Genomic DNA, 20,410 nt, shown 5'->3' with positions numbered 1-20,410 from the left:
TAAATTAGCTTTGGGCGATAAATATCATATCGAGATTATGATAAAATGTATGTTAATAATGATGATAAGCTCTGGATATTTTTACTCAATATGGATTAATCACAACAGAAATAAATGTTACAGCAACCAGTCGCTAATAAGCCTGCATGTTCTGTGTGTCTGTGTGAATGTGTGGCGTCTCAATATATGAGGACATGAACACATGCACTTCATCTTCAGAGCTGCTCTGAAAGTCACTTCACCAGCTTTATGCAGTTTCATTTGAGAAAAATACCGTCAAATACACCCTGAAACTAAAACTGAAACTGAAAGACCTTCACGACAAACCGTCAAAATAAAAGTCCGGTTTAACTTGAAATTATATGACTGAATATATTACTACTGTATACTACAATGCAATTCTCAAAGTAATAATATTATTTTAAGGAATATCATGCAACCAAGTAATTTTTTCAGTTCAGTTTACAGTTCTGTTGTGCAGCATCATGTCTGATAAAATAAAATAATAAAATAAAATAAAATAAATAAAAATGCAATGTTTTGTTGTAAATTGATTTTCATTTGATTACATTTGAAAAGATTGATTAAATTGTTAAAGTTTTATTAATTTATTTCACTAGACACCATTTTTTTATGATACATTTGTACTGAATCATAAAACACGGAATCCATAAGAAATCAAATGGAAAGCACAGAATTTAGGGGAAAATAAAATGTATTGTATTAATTTAGAGAGAGAGGAAAAAAATATATATATATGTATGTATGTATGTATGTATGTATATATGTATGTAGGTATGTATGTAGGTATGTATGTATGTATGTCAAACAAGTAGCCCTTGAGACTATTTTATCCCTTCAGGGAGCCCTCACTCACAAAAGGTTTGGAGACCCCTGCCTAGCCAATTCACACTGTACTGGCAGACTTAACCTTTGCCTCTTACCCCTTCAAATAGATAGATAGATTAGAACAAATAGATTTTTGTTGTTGTTTTCATTTTTAAATAAATACACTTGTAAGTGCACTGGTAAAAAAAAAAAAAAAGGTGTATTTGAAATTGTACTCCTTTTGTATTTTATATTTGAAACTGTCTTGAACAGATTGTGTACATTTCATATATGCACAGTAAGCGGGCTCTCCTCTCCTTTCAGTGCTGAAGCTACTCAAGATGGCAGTGGGAATGCGAGCTCTGCTAGACACTGTGATTCAGGCACTCCCTCAGGTACTGCACAAAACTTTTTTCTGTCTCCTTCATAACATTCTGCTCTTCACTCCTCCAGTGTATCATGCGCGGCGAGAGAGTTCCCGGGCCCTGTTCCCCGTTCTTCTGGGGCCCTTCTGCTCTCCACAGGCCTCATTTACATAGTCAATCTGCCATGAAGAGGCCACAGCAGTGCAGATTGGCTCTGATGGGCTGCTTGGAGAATAGCAGAAATGAGAAAATCTCCAGCATGCACATTCTTTTGATAGCATCAGGCTCCATCACCGCCTGCAGGGTTTTTCATTTGGAAACATGCTGCACCACAGGACACACTATTAATTCCAGTCTCTCCTTTAGCGCTCTTCAGATAATCAGACATGTAATTCTACTTCTTACTTAATTCTAACTAATTGTCACTAATTGGGTTAGATCATGTTTAGCCATCACCTGATCTTAGCATCGCCTCCTAACGCCCTTTCACAGTGTCGCTGTGACTTTCACACACTTTATACTTTTGTATTAAAGTTGCTTTTTGTGGTTCTGGGCTATTGATCTACTCTTCCGCAATTTGTGAGAGGTGATCCGTAATAGTGTTCTGACTGAGATATCCTGCCAGATAGTGTGAGCTTGATCCCCCGTGTCTTGAATCCAGCCAGTGAAGAGTGCACTTAAGAGAGATTAGGGTGGGAAAATAGCCAGACTTACAAAAAAGAATGTCAGCGCAGTCGGATTTGTCAGCACATCTAATCTGATTCTTTGTATTCCTTTCCGTTTTCCTCAAAATCATGCCTGATCCAGTTGTCTGTGACCACTCTGCATGATTGTTTTGCATGATTCTTCTGGGTGTAGGTGGATTCTTCCTGTTATGCAGCAGTACATGAATATTACGGTGTTTCTATATACCAGAGCAAGGTTTAGGCACCTAAAATAATAATAATTATTATTATAACAGTAATAATAACAATAATAATAAATTAAAGTGCATTATTATTTGTTTATTTATTTATTTATCTTACACAATGGCAATAATTTAACAGGATGAACATAAAGATCTAAAGTTAGTCTTATTGTTGCTTATTGAGGGTTACTGTAGCTGTAGGGGGTCAACTTGAAATTAATTTGATATACTTTAATTTCTTCATTTTAACCATCTTTAGAAATTTTGATAATACTGCTTTCTATAATTTTATGTAACAGGATTTAATATTTTGTAAGTCAAACAAACCAACTTCTATAAAAAAAAAATCACAGAATTATGTTAAATTATATAAATCAATATTCCCAAGTCATGTTTTGCTTGGGGGGAAAAGGGGGAAAAGTGGCATATTTATTAATACATTGTCTATAAATAAATTCAATAAATTGAAAATGTTTCTTAATAAATAAATAAATAAATCTCCTGAAATTATGTGCTAAAAATGACAACATTTACTCAAATAAGTGTAGTGAAATTATTTAAAATTCAAACCTATGTTAAATATATTGTGATAAAAGAAAATAAATATGATTTCCATCTTTGAAAATGAATGATTATAATTTATCCAATTTATTAAGACACACTGTATGATGGTGACATGAAAATGTACTAAATAACTTTCAGGTTTTGTAATTAGGATATGAGGCTTCTGACACTTCTTATTGATTGAGAGAAAGAGGGAATGTGATAAAACAAAAACAAAAACAGGATGTCAGATTTTTCCCCCGTCAACATGTCTGGAGCATGTGCGCTAACTGCTAGCAACAGTAAGCCACGACTTCGGCATAGTTTGAGTTTTAAGTTTACAAACCTGGCAAGCTCTAATCAGGTGGAACACAGCTGTCATCTTCTCACTTCATGACTCTCTCTTATTGGCTCCTCACAGGTGGTATTTCTAGGTCTGTCCTGTCATTGCGTTCCATGACAAACTCTCCTGGCTTTCTCTTGCTCTCTCTACAGGTGGGGAATCTGGGTCTTCTCTTCATGTTGCTCTTCTTCATCTTCGCTGCTCTGGGAGTAGAGCTGTTTGGTGACCTGAGTAAGCATAACAAACACACATAAATAAGGACCATTTTTCCTCATGGTCTAATTCACTCAGACACAAACACTTCCTCTCACATATACACACACATACCTATGCACTCCACAGGATCTTCCTGTCTTAAGTTTTATGCACACTGAAATGTAAATTACTAACATTCCCTGTGGGGTTCCTGACACTATTGCTGAGAATCCAAAAACTAAAAAATTAAAATATTAAGTTAACTTTAACTAAACCTAAAGTTAAGAAGTCAAAATAACTTTGACTGTCCCACATTAAAAACTTTAAAAAAAGTTAAATTAAAATGTAATGCACCAGTAATTTCAATATAAGTATCTCAACAAAGAGTAAACACATTAATATGGTAATTTACACTTTAATATAGGCCAGACTTAAATGCAACACTCAGTTTTATACAATATGTTACAGGCTCCATCTCTATTCATCAAGGGGTCCTATAAAACTAATTTCATTCATTTATTCCCTTTATGTCGTTGATTTGTCTACTCATGTTGTAACCCTCTAATCCTCTGATGGTACATAATTATGTTTTAAATGACTTGATTTATTACTCTTTATTAGTTTATTTGTTCTAAATTGCTGTAAAATCACTTTCACATATTTTAGAAAGTTTTCCATCCTTGTCCGAAAGGGCAAACCATAAATATGGTACCTGCAAGAGATTTTCTCTAAAATATGTGGCAGTACATTTGGCACGGTTTACTGAATACAGCCTGCCGTGAATCATTGCAGCTCAGCACAATACCAGGGTTGATGTCATTTCCATTTCCAATCAGCCGACTCAAGATAAACATAGAGACTTCATAATTCATAACCAGCTTTACAGTGTTGTCCAAGTTTAATATATGGAGTCTGCTGGCTGAACTGAGATTGACTGTCTGCAAGGCAAACTTTTTTCAGTTTCTTCCCAACCAAGAATGAGTCAGGATCACTGAAAGGTTCTTTGGGGAACCCAGAATGGTTCTTCTATGGTCTTGCTACAAACCCCCCCCTTTTAAACCTTTATTTCTGAAAGTGTTGAAATGTTGAAAAAATCGATCCAACTTTTCATGGGGAGCACTTACTTTGTCACAGCACTGTACACATGTAAAAGAATGTGTTTGGCCATTATGAAAATATGTTGATCTGCACATTCCCAGATCATGTACCACTGACCTTTTCTTTCTGTCCCAGTATGTGATGAGCTGCACCCATGTGAAGGTCTCGGCCGTTATGCCACGTTCAAGAATTTTGGCATGGCTTTTCTCCTGCTGTTCCGTGTATCCACCGGGGACAACTGGAATGGCATTATGAAGGTGGGACACAGTCAACTCATGGTGCTGAATTTCAATGATGCACACGGTTTGTTTGAAAATGCTTTGTGCGTTTTCTGACTACGGTCGTTAGCAACCTATTCACCTCTTATTTGTACACTCTGTGTGTCCACGTTGCAGGACACGCTCAGAGACTGCTCCCAAGATACAGGCATCTGCTACAACACGGTGGTGTCCCCCATTTACTTTGTGTCCTTCGTTCTGACGGCTCAGTTTGTGCTGGTCAATGTGGTGATCGCTGTGCTCATGAAACACCTGGAGGAAAGCAACAAAGAGGCCAAGGAGGAGGCTGAGCTGGAAGCCGAGATGGCGCTTGAGCTGGAGGCTGTGGGTGGAGATGGAGGAATATCCCGAGGGCACATGCCATCTCTGGGACATGGTGACGTTGGTGGACCAGGAGGGTCGCCTTGGATCTCAAGAGACTCTCGAGATATGTCGGGACCTCTTTACCCCTCAGACAACCCACCTGCAGACATACGCAGAGACTCTGAAGATCACATAAAGACAGATCCCGATCCTCCTCATAATTTGGAGCAGCCATTAGAGGTGAGTGGAAATGCTGGGTGTGAGGTCAGTGGTGTGTAGTTTCCAGGCTCAACACATGAGCCAGACTTAATGCTACCTGGTTTAAGCTGCTTACGACCACATCAGGCCATCTAGAAACCAGCCAACATCTTAAGCAGGTTTCAGCAGTGGTGCCCAGCTTGCTTTCGTTTTGCTGAAACTTTTAAATAGAATGCTGGAGAGATTACATATTTTTGTAGGCCAAAACCCAGGAATGAGCTAGTATTTTACCATTCCCAGTACCATCGTCTTTTTTATTTATATATTTTTTATTTTTTTGCCTGAAATAAAATCTGTAGTTAACACAATCTTTTCATGTTTTATTCTATGACACAAAATACATCAGTAATACCCCCTTGTGATTTTTCTTAAAGGGGTCATATGATGCTGCTAAAAAGAACATTATTTTGTGTATTTGGTGTAATGAAATGTGTTTATGCGGTTTAAAGTTAAAAAAACACATTATTTTCCACATACTGTACATTATTGTTTCTCCTCTATGCCCCGCCTTTTTGAAACGCGTCGATTTTTACAAAGCTCATCGGTCTGAAAAAGCGAAGTGTGCTGTGATTGGCCAGCTATTCAGTGCGTTGTGATTGGCCGAATACCTCAAGCGTGAGACGGAAATGTTACGCCCCTCACCATACTGTTGATGCCGTGTCCGGCCGGAGCGACGAGACATAAACATTAAAACCCATTACAAACGAGGCATTTGTTGCATCCAGTGGGGACATAATTACTGATTATAATGACTTATACTGTCTTTTTACGCGTTGCGTTGCATTGCGCCGCGTAAACATAAAACCCTGTCTGCATTTGTGATCAGAGAAATGACAAACAACAAGTGCTAACGTTAATCCACACTGCCCAAAACTCGCGTTTGAATCATCAGTGGCAAATGATAAAAGAAAACGTACTTACGTGAGTCAGAACTGCCGGCATTTTAGTCTAACGTAACTCTCCCAGGATCAGTAAACAGTCCTCCATAAAATGTGCTGGCGATCCACAGCACTAAGTTGAAGTATTCCCTCAGCGACCAGCACAGATCAGCTCTAGGCATGACGAAGCGGATATCGTCCTCTTTTGGAAGACCAAACAAAGTAGCTTCGCTTTCACAACGAAGCACACAGCGTCTTCAGGACATGGCGGCAGCGGCAACAATACTACAGTGAGAATAAAAGTTACGCCTTCTTTCTTTGCGTGAACATTTGGGCGGCGTTATGCAAATCTTCCCACATAGTGAGGTAGATATGTGGGGGCGTGTTCGAACGAGCCGTTTTAGGTAGGTGTGGCTAACTCTTAACTTTTATAAAGAATATCTCTTTGGATTTGAGACTTTAGTCTTTGCAACTTTACAGATCTTCTTTATGCACCAAGAGCTTGTAACACTCTAAAGAGAAAGGAAAAAATGAAATCGCATCATATGACCCCTTTAAAGCTTTAACTTTAAAAACTTTTTTAAAAAAGGCAGTTGCTAACAAGTGGCTAAATGTGGGATAAATGTCATCACACTGAACAAGTAAACTCATCAACTCACTAGCCCACCTTTACAGCCTTATTTATAATCATGCTTTTGAAAACTATTCTTAAACTTTCAAGGAATTTTTTTATTTATTTTTTTACTGAAAGAGATGTCAGCTTTTCATGCGACCATGGTGTAGTTTGGTTATAAGCTTTTTACTTCTGGTGATTGTATTTAGGTTTCAGATTTTTATGAAAATTATGTTTATTCGTGAAGGTTATCGTGATGAACAAAACATGTAGGAACCATAAGACTTTGTTGGTCACAGAGTTTATTTTCTACAATAATCCTTAAGCCAGTAGAAAATCCTTTTGGGTTTTTGTCGAGGGAACCAGGGTGATGTTAACTTCTGGGTTGGTCTACAAAAATACATAACCACTGAAGCGCTCTATTATCTAAATACACTATACTGTTAGACAACATACCATATGCCTCCATAAATGCCTGAACCCACTGACGTCACTGATGCACATATTAAAGGAATGTTTTTGGTTCAATTAAACTTAAGCATCTGCTGTATGCTCTCCATTACCACTGAACATTATTTTGTCCCTCAGTTTGTTAAAGGGGTCCTATTATGCTTTTTCACTTTTTCAACTTTAGTTAGTCTGTAATGTTGCTGTTTGAGCATAAAAAATATCTGCAAAGTTACAAAGCTAAAAATAGTAGATATTTTATTTAACAGAAACCACTTTTCAAAAACTACAATGAACGACTCGTTTGGACTACAATGCATATTTTCCGGGATTTGTGATATCACAAATATCGACGAATGGGACGAGACCTGGTTGAGCTGCACTAGAGAAGGCAACGAGTGTTATCACTATGTCGGAGACATGCTAGCTTTCCCAAGGCAGATAAACTTAAAGTGGTTACAATCATCCGGCTCGAACAACCTAGTATGAAAGCCTGTTCTAGTACACCCCCAAAACAAAATCAAGACTTTGTAAAAGAGCATAATGGGACCCCTTTAAAACAAACACGAATCTTGGTTACAGCAGTGCACTTACAAAGGAAGTTGATGGAGCAAGACCTTCCAGAGGGTTTAAAAGCAAAAAAAGTCCAGCTCATAGTTGGTTAAAGCATTTATGTCAGTGCACTTATATTAATTTGTCTGTACAAAATATGCATTATTTGGTATGCAAGTTGTTTTTTAGCAGTCGGACTACTGAGATTTTGGTTCTGCATTACTAATCTAATTCCTGTGGATTTGTCTCTATGTGAAAAGTCCCTTTTTGGTATTATTGCACGTATCATCTGAAAATTTGCAGGGTTTACTGGCTTTATATGGTCATGAGAGGAACTCTGCATAGAAGAAGATGGTAAACAATTTTGTTACTCTAGTCTCATGTAAACGTATAATGTTTAAGCCTTGTAGTCCTATACGCACAACATTATGTGCTTCAAAATTTATTTCAGTGCAATGCAGTGCCCCATTGACTTCTGCATAATTGTAAACATGATTTTTCTTTAAACATAGTAAAGTTATTTTCTTGGAAATCAACAGTATAGAGTTTAAATGGATAGTGAATAAAAAATAATAATAATTTCAAAATGTCATTATTTACTCACTCATGTTGTTTTTAAACCTGTATGACTGTTTCTTCTGTGGGACAAAAAATTGGGTAAAACTTTATATTTGGGAAAACATATTCACTATATATATTCAGTTTTCCCTCAATCAGCTCCTAATTTGCTGCTTATTGATCGTACGCTAGTTGTTGTAGTAGTTATGTTTAGGTATTGGGTAGGGTTTAGGGATCTAGAATATGGTCATGCAGATAAGACAATAATAATATGTGCTTTTTCTAATTAATAATAAACTCTCAATTCTAATTTTTGGGTGAACTCTTTAACTTGTAACTCTGACCATCCTTTTAAAAACATGATATATGATATGGATATCTAGATGTCTCACAATATATAAAATATACAGTATTTTTTTTCCCCGCATTGGTTATCGTCAGTGTCCAACTATCAATTAACTGTTTATTTGTTTAAAAAATAAGTCTGTTACGATAAGGGCTTACAGATCATTACTAACATGCATTTAGGTTTACTGAAAAGACATGTTTTAAAACACTGAACTGTTATTTTTAAAGTGGGGAAGTCCATTGGTTTCTGTTAATGTCATATGGAGATGTGACTGTTGTTTGCTCCTCATAAATTTAGTGGTCAGAGGTCAGACTGATGCCATGGGAAAGTAGTGATACAGGCCTCTTCTTTTTTTAATGCAGGCTGGCTATTTCCAGAATACCAGCCTTTTTTTTTTTTAAAGCTAACAATGACATTATCCCTTCAGCTCTCTTCTGAAGTGTGGCCCTGCCTAAATGTTTTGCTCATCGTCAGGATAAATGCTCATAGAGCTCTAGTTCCCCCTTGTGGATGTCAGTGGTACAATCAAGTGTTTCACCTGTGAGCAAATGCATCTTTGCCAGTTTAAAGCCCAATACTACATCTGATCGGCACATAATGCATTGTACTACTGATTTAACTAATGCATCTTAGCTATTCTGGTTTAAAGGATCAGTTCACGTCAGATTTAAAATTCTGTCATTATTTAATCACTGTTGTTGCAAACCCATATAACTTACTTTCTTCTGTGGAACAGAAGTCCATTGTTCAGAATGTCTACTTTTGTGTTCCATGGAAGAAAGAAAGTCAACAGCGTGGGTGAGTAAATGATGACATCTTAATTTTTGGGTGAACTGTTTCTTTAAATGAATCCTTAAGGCTTACTGAGTAGCTTGTTTATCCTTTCGTAAATCTTCCTTCTGCTTGTGTTAAAGTCTAGAAACTTCTCTCCTTCCTTCATTTCTCCTCTGTTTTTTCTCTGTGTAATGTCATTCACGTCACCCCTCATCATCTCCTCTGCCTCTGTCTCTGTCTGCTCTCTTTTTCTCTCTTCGTCATTCATCCTGTCTGCCACATGCTGGGGCTTTTAGCGGAGGCCTATGTTTGACTCAGTTTCCCTGGTGATCCAGGGCTCATTGGAAGGAGAGCTCAGCCTCATGGACAACCTATCTGACTCCATCTGCCACTACTACGCTCTGCCCCCCCTTCACAGCAAGCACTGCACTGAGAAACAGGTCAATGGCATCCCCGTTCACCCAGCTTTGCCTTGTACCACACTCCTCTTCTCTCTGCCTGTCTCTTTCCCTTCTTCTCTGCCTCCTTTTCTCTCTCTCTGGACCACTTAAACTTACATAATAGCACCGAAGCTTCTGTGTGTCACTTACAAAGCCACCTCTGCACTCTGGGATTTCCAGCGCTCTTTAGAAGGACTTGGTTCTGCTCCAGTAATAAGTGTACTTATTTCCTGATCCCATAAGAGTGACAAAGGCTTGCAAAATTGTGTGAAATGTGTGCCTCGCTCCAAAGATCATTAATACCCAAAAAAGTGATGGACTCATCAGGCTGGAGTAGAAGAGGTAATGTGTGGATCGATAAAGAGCTGGACCGCTGTTGAATTATGCAAGGAAATCTCTTTTGGTCTGTTTCACATTGAAATATTTCATTAAATTACATTAGCATTGCAAGAACGGAGGCTTCTAAAAGCGTTTTTTTATGTAATTGGAGAATCTGTAATGTCTTTATGGAAATAGCTGGCGCTTTTATTTTGATGACTTTGCAAAAAGTTGTTCCAGCCCAAACTCTCAGGGACAATTTAGACGATGCAGCAAGCAAGATTTCGCCTGCTGACATATGAGGATTTATGAAAGAGATTCCATATTATTTCTCCTTGAAGGTAACTGAGTTTGACCTTGTTTTCTGATATCATTTTAATATTTGAGGACCATTAAACTTCAGGAAATCTATACTGGCTACTGAAGGAAGGTTATATGCATCCTGTCAACTGACTCTGGAGGGTGTTTCCATCAGGGCTGATCAAATTTCTGAATTGAAGAATTGGCTCTCTTTCAGTTCATGAGTGTGAATTTGAATTTCCTTAGCCACGCCCCACAAGAAGTTCAATTGGAATTTGAGTTTGGAGTGACAGGAAGTGATACAGTATTTAATTTCAAAGAAATTCAACCCAAATTGAATATCTATCTGTCTGTGTCTATTTATCTGGTCTATAAACCTTCAAAACTTTTAAACAAAGTTTTGTCAAGCCTACAATAAAGATTTGCCTTGACAAACTATTCTTTCTTAGCCCTCATCTGTCCCTCACGAACCTATAACAAAAGTGTCCCTCGCAGGTCAAAATGACCCTGACCCGAAGGCCAAAAATGACTTTAAAAAAGCGTATATTGGTCCATTTTTATATATTTTTTTTTCAATTTTTTTATGTAGGTTTTTTTTTTATTATTATTTATTGATTTTTATTTTATTCACATTAAATTCTGGATATTTATATGAAAATGAGCATATTTTTATACATTTTTTCACCAAACAAAAACAAAGAAAGACACAATTTCTGCATATTTATACTTTAAACATGTTGATCCATCAGGACCTAGGTCACTGAGTGTCTCTGATGCCATCTGGTGGGGAAAAATTACATACAATTTCATTTTATGATTACAGCCACTAGAGGGGCCTATTTAATCCTATGGAGATTCTTAAATGAGCCAAACAAGTGAAATCTTCAAAACTACACCAACTTGAGGCTTCATTAAGCTTTCAGATATATCTCAAGGCTTTCAGATATATAGCAAAACATTAAAAAAACTAAAAAAATGTAATTGATACGGATTTTTAATCCAAACACATGCATATTCATACAGTTTCATAAATATGTAATAAATATAAAAGATAAATGTAAAAATATAAATATGATATAAACTCATTGGTCTCCATCCCATCACTCAAATTTAACTGTGTTAAGTAAAAAACCAAAAATTCAAAATGACAGTCATTTCCCAGCAGAAACATCATAAATGCTATAATGTGTTTCAAAAAAAAAATGCTGTTTTTTTCTGACATTCCATTCATTCCTATGGCCGGGTCAAAATGACCCGCAAGGGACACTTTTGTTACTTTTTTTATTACACCTTATTTTATTACACATAGAATCCTCGAATCGACTCCAATTTTTGTGTGTGTGCTCCATGCTCAAGTGTGACAAAATGAAATAAAACAAATCCGCAGTTTTTTCGTAAATTCCATGCTTTTCCAGTGGCGGGTCAAAATGACCCGTGAGGGACACTTTTGATACTTTTTTTATAGCACCCACTTAAACTGCTCGAATTCACTCAAAAAATGTTTTCATGTATTCCCGGTTCAAGTGTGACAAAAGTAAAAAAGTCTCAGAACATAACGATCAACGCTTAAAGAAGGGACGGATGAGGGCTAGTTAAAAATTAGTTATATGAATTTCTTTGAATTTTAATTCTACTTTCTTACATCGAGATTTGAATTGCACTTCTTCCATCCTGTTTGCTACATCAATTCAGGAATTGAATTGGAATTTAAAATACCTTCTCAGTCCAAATCCAAATGGCACACAACCCCGGTTTCCACACACTGAACTGTTATGTTCACAAAAAATAACTGACTTCACCACTTTTAGTTTTATTAATTCACTTGCACTAACCTGTGTGATGGTCTGTGCGTGTCTTCTATCTATGCATGTGCTGGTTGCCCGTCTCACTCTTGGCTCGTCTCTTCTTCTTTAGATTCCTCTAGCCGAGATGGAGGCTCTGTCTCTGGCGTCGGAGAAATCCTGGTCCTTAGCTCTGACGGATGACTCTGTCCCAGATGATTTTAACCCCCTCTTACTTACCAGTCAGGAGTGCAATGTATTTAACAGTAGAGCAATGTTCATTTTCCACTCCTGCCTCTCAGCCTTACACTGCTTCCAAAGACATCTGCCCTCTCCACCCTGCTTCAGTATTTGACCCTGAATAATTCAGCCCTATAGGCCCTGTAATAGATTTCTTCAGTTAAATGTTTTAAGCTAGTTACAACACAGTTTTAGCTAAATGTTCTTCAGAGTGGCACCTTGAAAGTCCCCTTGGTTTCTTGTGGTACCCGATTTTGTGGAGTTACTGCTAAAAGTTTCAAATCATAGTGACACTACTAACCTAACAACTACATTTTGCAGTAGTTTTCCAGTTTTTCCAACATGTGCAAAACTAAATTTTGCACGTTTTCTAGTGACACACAATTTTAGTATCAGCTGACAAAATGCTATAATAATATTGCTATACTTTAAATATAACATTTATATAATATTTTGTCAATTGCTGCTGTTAATCACTATACTTTCTACTTATTTACACTGCAGTTACAAAAGTTTGGTATCGGTACGTGTTTTTATGTTTTTGAAAGAAGTGTCTTGTGCTCACCAAGGTTGCATTTAAAAAAAAAATAGAATATTACAATTTAACTTTTTTTCTGTTCTAATATATTTGAAAACATTTATTTCCTGTGATGGCAAAGCTGAAAGAGTCGCTACTCCAGTCTTCAGTGTCACGTAATTCTTCAGAAATCATTCTAATATGCTGATTTGGTGCGCAAGTAACATTTTTTATTATGTTGAATAAAAGTAATAATGTGTTTAGAAAAATCTAACTGAACTTTTGAAAGTTTATTGTACATTAAATATAAGTAGGTATTAAACCTAATTAAATATCTGCCATGCCAGGGATGTATGATTGATTTATACCAAAACTATGCCAGTAATCTGTTTTCTGACATTTGGTAGTCTGATTAATTTGTAAAAGTAGAGCATCTTCTTCATAATCACTTTATGCAGAGCTGAGAGGCAAGTGCGTTTGGAAGCTTTGGGGGTTTCTAAGCGTCCGCTCCGCTCCTCTCTTTCTTTTTCTCTCTTTCCCTCTCTCTGTACATTTTGCACCAGCCTGGTGTTTGTATGGTCCAGTCCAGTCCAGTCCAGTAGAGTAGTATTACTGCCTGTCAATCTGCTCCTTTCCTGTTTGAGTTCTGCAGCTATGTCCCCATTCTTCCTCCCACACGTCTAAAGGCCATTTCTGAATCTCTTCTCCATCTAGTGTCTTCATACTTTTTAGATGTTCCTGTTTGCATCCTCAATCTATCGGTCTGCATATCTAGCTGTGTCTCTTTGTTTTTGTTTCATGATTTTATTTATGTCTTATCTTTTGTGTATTAAAAGTGAAGTTTCTCCCTAGTACCATGCTTCTTGAAAGAATACAGGAGTGTGGTATGGGGTCGGCTTCTGCTGTCTGCCAGCTACAGTAGTACAGTCTCTGGGTGCAGCTTCTGAAGGGAGGAGGCTGATGGATTCTGTCACCTCGCAATTGAATTCATATTCATTGTCTCAGAACTATGCCCATAGATCCATAAATAATTTATACATAGCATCTCTCAGATGAGTGAGATTTAGATCCAGCCTGTTCTCATTTTTCTGTTGTATTTATGTGGATGAAAAAAGGCAGAAAAATGTTCACTGAGATGTGCATAACTTCACAATGTCCATAAAGCAGGATAAAAATGCCACCATAAATCTTAATGGGTATGTAAATGTTACCCACAAAGAATGATTAAATACTATAAAGTGGAAGGGAGCAAATTTACTCAAAACACATTTAATCACAAATAATGATCAGAATATAATGGACAAATATTAACAAAACAAGTGAAATCTATGAATATGAATATGTGGACTTGCCTGAGTGTTATTTCAAGGAAAAATTCACAAAAAAAAAAAGTCATTATTGGTTACTCTTACTATTGTTTACTAATCTCATGTCATTCCAACCCTGTATTTCTTTCATTTTTTCATGAAAATTAGAAATTTAAATTTTTTTTAAAAAAAGGACACAAAAATACCAAAAAGTATCATAATTTTTGGTTCTTAAGACTCATTTAACAGATTAACAGACCAAAATTTCCAAACGGAGTCAGTGTGTCTGATTCAATCTGATTCATGAATTATTCGGTTTTGTGAACTGGATGAGGCAATTCACTAAAAAGAAAAAAAAGAGAAAAATTATAGCGAATGTTCATACTTTCATCTGTAATTTAAATGTATATACAGTATACAATACACTGATATGAAAAATTCATTAGATGTACATATTCATATAAGAAATATGCATTTGCATTCATACAACATGATTTATGGGAACATGTTTCTTGATCGGTCTCCTCCCTGTGTCTAGTGCACAGTGATGTTTGCCTTTCATTGTATGCTAACCAGTCCAGCCTCTATGTATTAGGTACAATGTGTGTGCGTGTACGTCCATGTGTTCGTAAGGGCCCCTGATGCTCCAAACACAAGTACCAGCTCTCTCTTTTAATGCCCCTCAGACCACAGCTCCAGCAGATCCCACAGACCCCCAGCAGCCAGACGAGCCAACGGATGAGCACTTACTGTACGTGAAGAAGACCTCAGTGGTCCGCACACATTCTCTGCCCAATGACAGCTACATGTTCCTGCCACTGCAGCCCAACTCAACCCACAGTACCCACACAACCTCACCTCACCTCGCTCAAACAGGTAGAGCACTGCATTTTATTTCTGAATTTAAAATGTGGTTGTTATACAAAAATCAATAATTGTGTAATATCAAATGTCTCCTCACACAGGCTCTATAGGCTCTATCCAGTCTCAAACAGCAGAAGAACCCACACAACACTTGACTGTGCTCACCGATCTGTTCAGACCGATCAGTCCTCATAGCCTATCAGACTCAGAGAGCATCCCACGAATCCCCCCACCTCGCCGGGCACACACTCTCTCACGAACCCTACGCAGACAGGTCAGTTCAGGTTCAGTCTTCTCAGTCCTTTCATTGCTTTCTTTAAAATGTGTTTTGCCTACAGTCTGTTCTATTAACAAATGTTGAGGCACTCTGGTTTTGTTGACTGCACATAGTAGCTCAATTCCAAAACCTAGTGAGCTACCTCAGTACATATAATACTTCTTATACTGTATATTAAACTGCCACATACACAACCATTCAAAAGTTTGGGGTCAGAAAGATATTTAAAATGTTTTTGAAAGAAGTCTTTTATGCTCACCAAGGCTGCATTTACTGTATTTGATCAAAAATACAGTAAAAACAGTAATGTTGTAAATTTTTGTAACAGTTTTTTTTTTTTACAGTAATATTGTATTTTATTACAATTTATAATAACAGTTTTCAATTTGAATATTTATATAGTATAGTACATTTGCATTTGGGATGCAACTTTAGAATCTGGCTGAAGTAAGTTATTTTAAGCATCAAAATAAGTTGGAATAACCTCAGTGTCTGGAGCAGCATATGACTGTGTTGTCTCCGTAGGCAGCTCACTAGGTTTTGTAACAGCAGTTTTCTCTGCTTGTCTTCTCTCATAATGCATAATATTCCTTGTCTATGGATTTTGATAGGAGACTTATGGGAATGTGACTGGTATGCAGTCTGACACCTCTGCACTGTTGATCTCTCCCTCTGGCTAGTATATTTCTTCTCTAAATCCTTCCTGCATTCTCTCCTTTTTTTCTGCTGCTTTTTGGCCTGCGTACCCTCTAATGTGACTTACTCTGAGCAGCTCAGCATGGTACAACCCAAGCCTGACCCCGAGCTGCTCCTGAGGCACAGATACTCCTGTTCCTGAGAGAGCCGGAATGGGCTGCTTGGTTCAGCTGGCCTCCAGCACCACAGATCCTTGAACTCCGTCCCCAAATCTTTCCCTCTTTCTCCTACCACACCCCTTAAATCCCGTTCCTCCAGCCCAACGCATTTCACCATGGCTACTGAAATGGCCAAAACTGCAGGGTAAAGATCGAGGGGAATGAAATTATTGGACTTACATAATTAACACAGATAATTTTAATTATGGTGATTATGATTTATATATGAAAATCTTACAAAAATATGTATTCAAACTGTATTACTTTAGCTTCTTGTTTTTAACATTAACTTACAAAATAACATGTGTGTATATATATATATATACACACATGTTATATATATATATATATATATATATATAAACAAATATATAAATATCATTAAAAAACAACAACAATAATACATCACATTATTAAAATATTTATATATTTTTTTGGTTTCTCAGACATGCCATTTAGTCAATCATTTGTCATGCAAATATAAAATCAATTTCCTGCCACTAGGGGGAAGCATAGTTTCAATCATACAAGTTTCAACATAGTACAGGAACGCTTATGGCTCGGCCTCTTACTCAGTGTTAGCTAACTGTCCAAATTTGACATGGTTCCTCGTGATCTTTAGCCCCTCCCAAAACACCCACCCACCTCTCTCCTACTGGGGCCAGTGCCTCTCTCGGACTTCCTTGATTAAAAAAAAGTGACAGTTTTAGGTAGAATTCTGAGAGAGGAGACCCTAGGAAGAGACATGGGTCTGTTGCAGTAGCCCAGTGGCTCAGAGTGCAGTCTGCCAAAGAGTGCCTGTAGTTTTGTAGGGTAAATGTTTCTCTGCCCTAGTTAAAAGAGTACATCTGTTACAAACTTTTCTCTGAAAGTGCAATTGATATTGTTAGTTTTCACTTACGTGACTTCACCCACCGCAGTAGCAGGTACAGTACTGCTACTCAGGCATTGTGTCAGTTTAGTTCATGTCAAAGTGGAGACAAAAGATATAGAGCAAAAGGAAGACAACTATTTATTTGCCAATTTCTCCAATAGCCTGTACACTTTCTGATTTTGTTGAAAGTGCACACAGCATACATTTCCTACCAGTGAAAGCAATAAGAAGGACCAGGGGCGGTTCTAGGGTCAGGAGTTATTCATGATTTGCCCAAACCTCTGAGGATACATATGAATCATCATTTGTTTCACAATTTGAGTTGAATTACTGAAATAAATGAACTTTTCCACGACATTCTAATTTATTGAGATGCACCTGTATATATTACTGGATATAAAAAATAAAAAGGTCTCATCTCTATGCATGCCAAAAATTCCATGCATCCCTTCAATCTTTCCATAGTTGTGTAGAGATTGACAGTAGTGTCATGACTTTCACTTGTCATTGCAAGTGGTTTGGTAAAGTTAGTTAGCTGTTTGAGCGTTTTTGAGGGGAAAATTGTTGCATTACCAAAGTTTGTGAAGTTCATGGCCTTGGTCATGGTCTTTATAAAAGAGTTTTCCAAGAGCTGCAAATGGTCAGGCTTGAGTACAAAAGTATATTCCGTTCTGTCTGTAAAATAGTTGGTGCTTATTGCATCTGGATGGAGTGCAACTCTTACCAAAAAGTCAATAGATCCTCTAGTTTCTTCATTATGTCTGATTTATAGAGCAGATGACTAGAGACCTGACATTAAAACTCAATTGCTCAATTTGCTCAACACAAAACTCAAAAACAATTGGGACATAGGCCCTGGAAGCCCATCTCTAGGACCGCCCATGAGACAGAAAGGTCTAAGAATGTTTTCAACTGGTGGTTAACTGGTTGTTGTATTAAGAATGTTACTTCAGAATGTGTAACTGCTATTACGCAAGTTTTATTGAAATTTCTAGCACAATTTAAGCACTATTTTTGTCAGTTAAAGGTTTAATGTGTGGCCGGGACGTTTTGGTACATTTTGTGGCGATTTACTTCATTTGATACTTTCAAGTTTGATACAAACTTTTAAAAAAGAAGAACACCAACATCAGATTCTAAATGTTGGCTACCTCTGATTGGGGCAATGAATGCATTCAAAACAGATGCCCTGAGGCAGTCTCTCTATTTTTCTAATTTCACCTCCAATCCTTTGAAGCAGAGAGCTTGTGGAGTGCAATGCTAATGGTGAACTCCACTCTAACTCCACGGCTCCCCTCCCCTTCCACTGGCTTCTACACCCCTAACATCTCATACTAACCAGTCTCCCTCTCACCTGTTCATGTCCTAATCCCTAATGTTACCCCTTACCTTCCCCTCACCTCCTCCTGTCCCTGCTCTCTTCAGGTGGCAGTGAGTGCTGACTCTCAGGAGACTCTATACACAGAGGGAGGGGAAAACGAGGGTCCCCTGGGGCTCAGGGAACTGTCGGACCCCCCTGTCAACCTTCCACCTCAGCAGCAGCACCAGCCTTCCCTCTTTCTGGTCCCTGCCACACCAGGCGCCTCCCCAAAACCGTCGCGACCTAGCGTCCACACACAGCACAACCCCTACGACCAGTACAACGTGTTCTCCAGGCGTTCCCGCTCTCCGCCCCTCCCATCTCCAGCCGCCAGGAAGCAGGAGGAAACGGACTCGGTGGATCAGGAGGTATCCCGAATTATCCGAGCGGGGCTTGCAGGGAGGAGCGACGATGGGATCGGAGAAGGGACAGGAGATCAAGGTGCAAGACGTCAGCTTAAGAAGTACCACAGCGTGGACACTCAGGGCCAGCGAGCTCTGCTGTTACCACGGCCCTTGTCCTGGCTTGACGACCCACGTCGGCACTCCATCGAGGTGTACTCGTCCGTGGAAAGCAGCCCCCAGTGCAGTTCGAGCTCCTCCGGCTTCGTCTCACGAGCCGATAGCCTTCAGCAGCAGTCCTCACCACGTGCCCGCAAGAAGAAGATGAGTCCGCCGTGCATCTCTGTGGATCCGCCCGAGGTTTCGGAGCTTCCGGGAGGCTTTCATGCTGCTCTGGGGATGGTGCCACCCCCGTTGCCAATTCGGGACACTTGCTTGAGGAGACGTGCTCCCTCCAGTGACTCCAAGGACTCATTTGATTTGGGTGGAGGAGGAGATGGGCTGCCTCAAGAGGGCGTCCCAAACTCCAAGCTATTGACTCTGCCTAGCTTCTCTTTTGAGAAAACAAGCTCTGAGCACTGAACACTTGACTTACACGTTCACACACACACGCACGCACATGACACACGATGCACTCTGTGTATCCGTGATGGTGATAGTAATAGTAATAATATCTTAGAGAGTAATAATGCTAAATGCAACAATGGTGAATACTCCATGATCATGAGGAATAGTAACTATACCTTGTTTTGTTTTTTTTCTCTACTGCCAAAAGAACATAAAAAGACATTTTGCTGAGGATTAAACAAGCTGATAACTAGACTCTCTCTCCTCAAAGATACCTCCTTGTGGAGGTGAGTGCAGAGCCTGGGGGAGGGCATCCCCTTCTGGCCGTTCACAGCACTGTATTGCTGAACTCCCTGAAGGGCACTGATGAAGGTATAAAGCAATATGAACGTTTCAGAGACACTATTTTCTTAAATTATTGGGCCATAGTGTTTGTAAAGGATGTAGAATTTCTTTTTTTCGATTTTGTTATATAGTTTTATTTGTGTCTTTTTGTGATTTTCTCTTTTTCTCAATGTTTAAATCGTTTGTCGTTTGCTTTATTTTTTCACCATAGGATATTTTTAGCCTTCTTGTTTTAACAAAGACAAAAAGAAAGAAAACATTTTTCAAAGTGCCGGGATGTATTTGTAGGGATAATGATATTATTATTAATAATAATAATGATGATAATAATATATCTGCTTAAAATAAAGCATTAAACTTTGATTTTTAAGCACATGTATTAGACTGGTGTGCCCTGACAAAAGAGTCTATTGAACACATCTGCAGAATGGATTGCGCTACTCTAATGACAGTCTTTCAGACAGAAGGGAACAAATGCTTACATTAATTGAATTCATGAAGCAGAAAATCACTGCACACACAAGCCACAGAAAACCAGATAAGCATTTCTTTTACATTTCATTGGAACTCTGGTTTAATTTCTGATTGTTTTTGGCACATTTTTGAACACCAGGTTATCTTTAGTGAAATAAATGCTATATTATCAGTACAGCTCATACAATATTTGTGTGAAATTGTAACATTAAAAAAATCTGAGAAAAGCAAAACATTTGAACATTTTGTCAATAAATAAGTC

General features: G+C 38.1%; 1 protein-coding gene across 1 annotated transcript in view; it reads left to right on the top strand.

The window, feature by feature from the left end:
- LOC107743785 (voltage-dependent T-type calcium channel subunit alpha-1G-like) overlaps positions 1–19,797 on the top strand; it is a 163,081-nt gene extending 143,284 nt beyond the window's left edge. Inside the window, 9 exon segments of the mRNA XM_016557185.1 lie at positions 1,153–1,223; positions 3,139–3,217; positions 4,415–4,536; positions 4,675–5,100; positions 9,586–9,729; positions 12,262–12,384; positions 14,879–15,068; positions 15,158–15,330; positions 18,487–19,797. Coding sequence (XP_016412671.1) covers positions 1,153–1,223; positions 3,139–3,217; positions 4,415–4,536; positions 4,675–5,100; positions 9,586–9,729; positions 12,262–12,384; positions 14,879–15,068; positions 15,158–15,330; positions 18,487–19,344 — 2,186 coding nt within the window. The 3' untranslated portion in view covers positions 19,345–19,797.
- Positions 19,798–20,410: the final 613 nt, after the last annotated feature.

Source organism: Sinocyclocheilus rhinocerous, unplaced genomic scaffold, assembly GCF_001515625.1.
Source record: "Sinocyclocheilus rhinocerous isolate Xijiao unplaced genomic scaffold, SAMN03320098_v1.1 scaffold497, whole genome shotgun sequence".
NCBI classification, from domain to species: Eukaryota; Metazoa; Chordata; class Actinopteri; order Cypriniformes; family Cyprinidae; genus Sinocyclocheilus; species Sinocyclocheilus rhinocerous.
The sequence above is the reverse complement of the archived record's forward strand: the minus strand, read 5'-3'. Positions and strand labels throughout refer to the sequence as shown.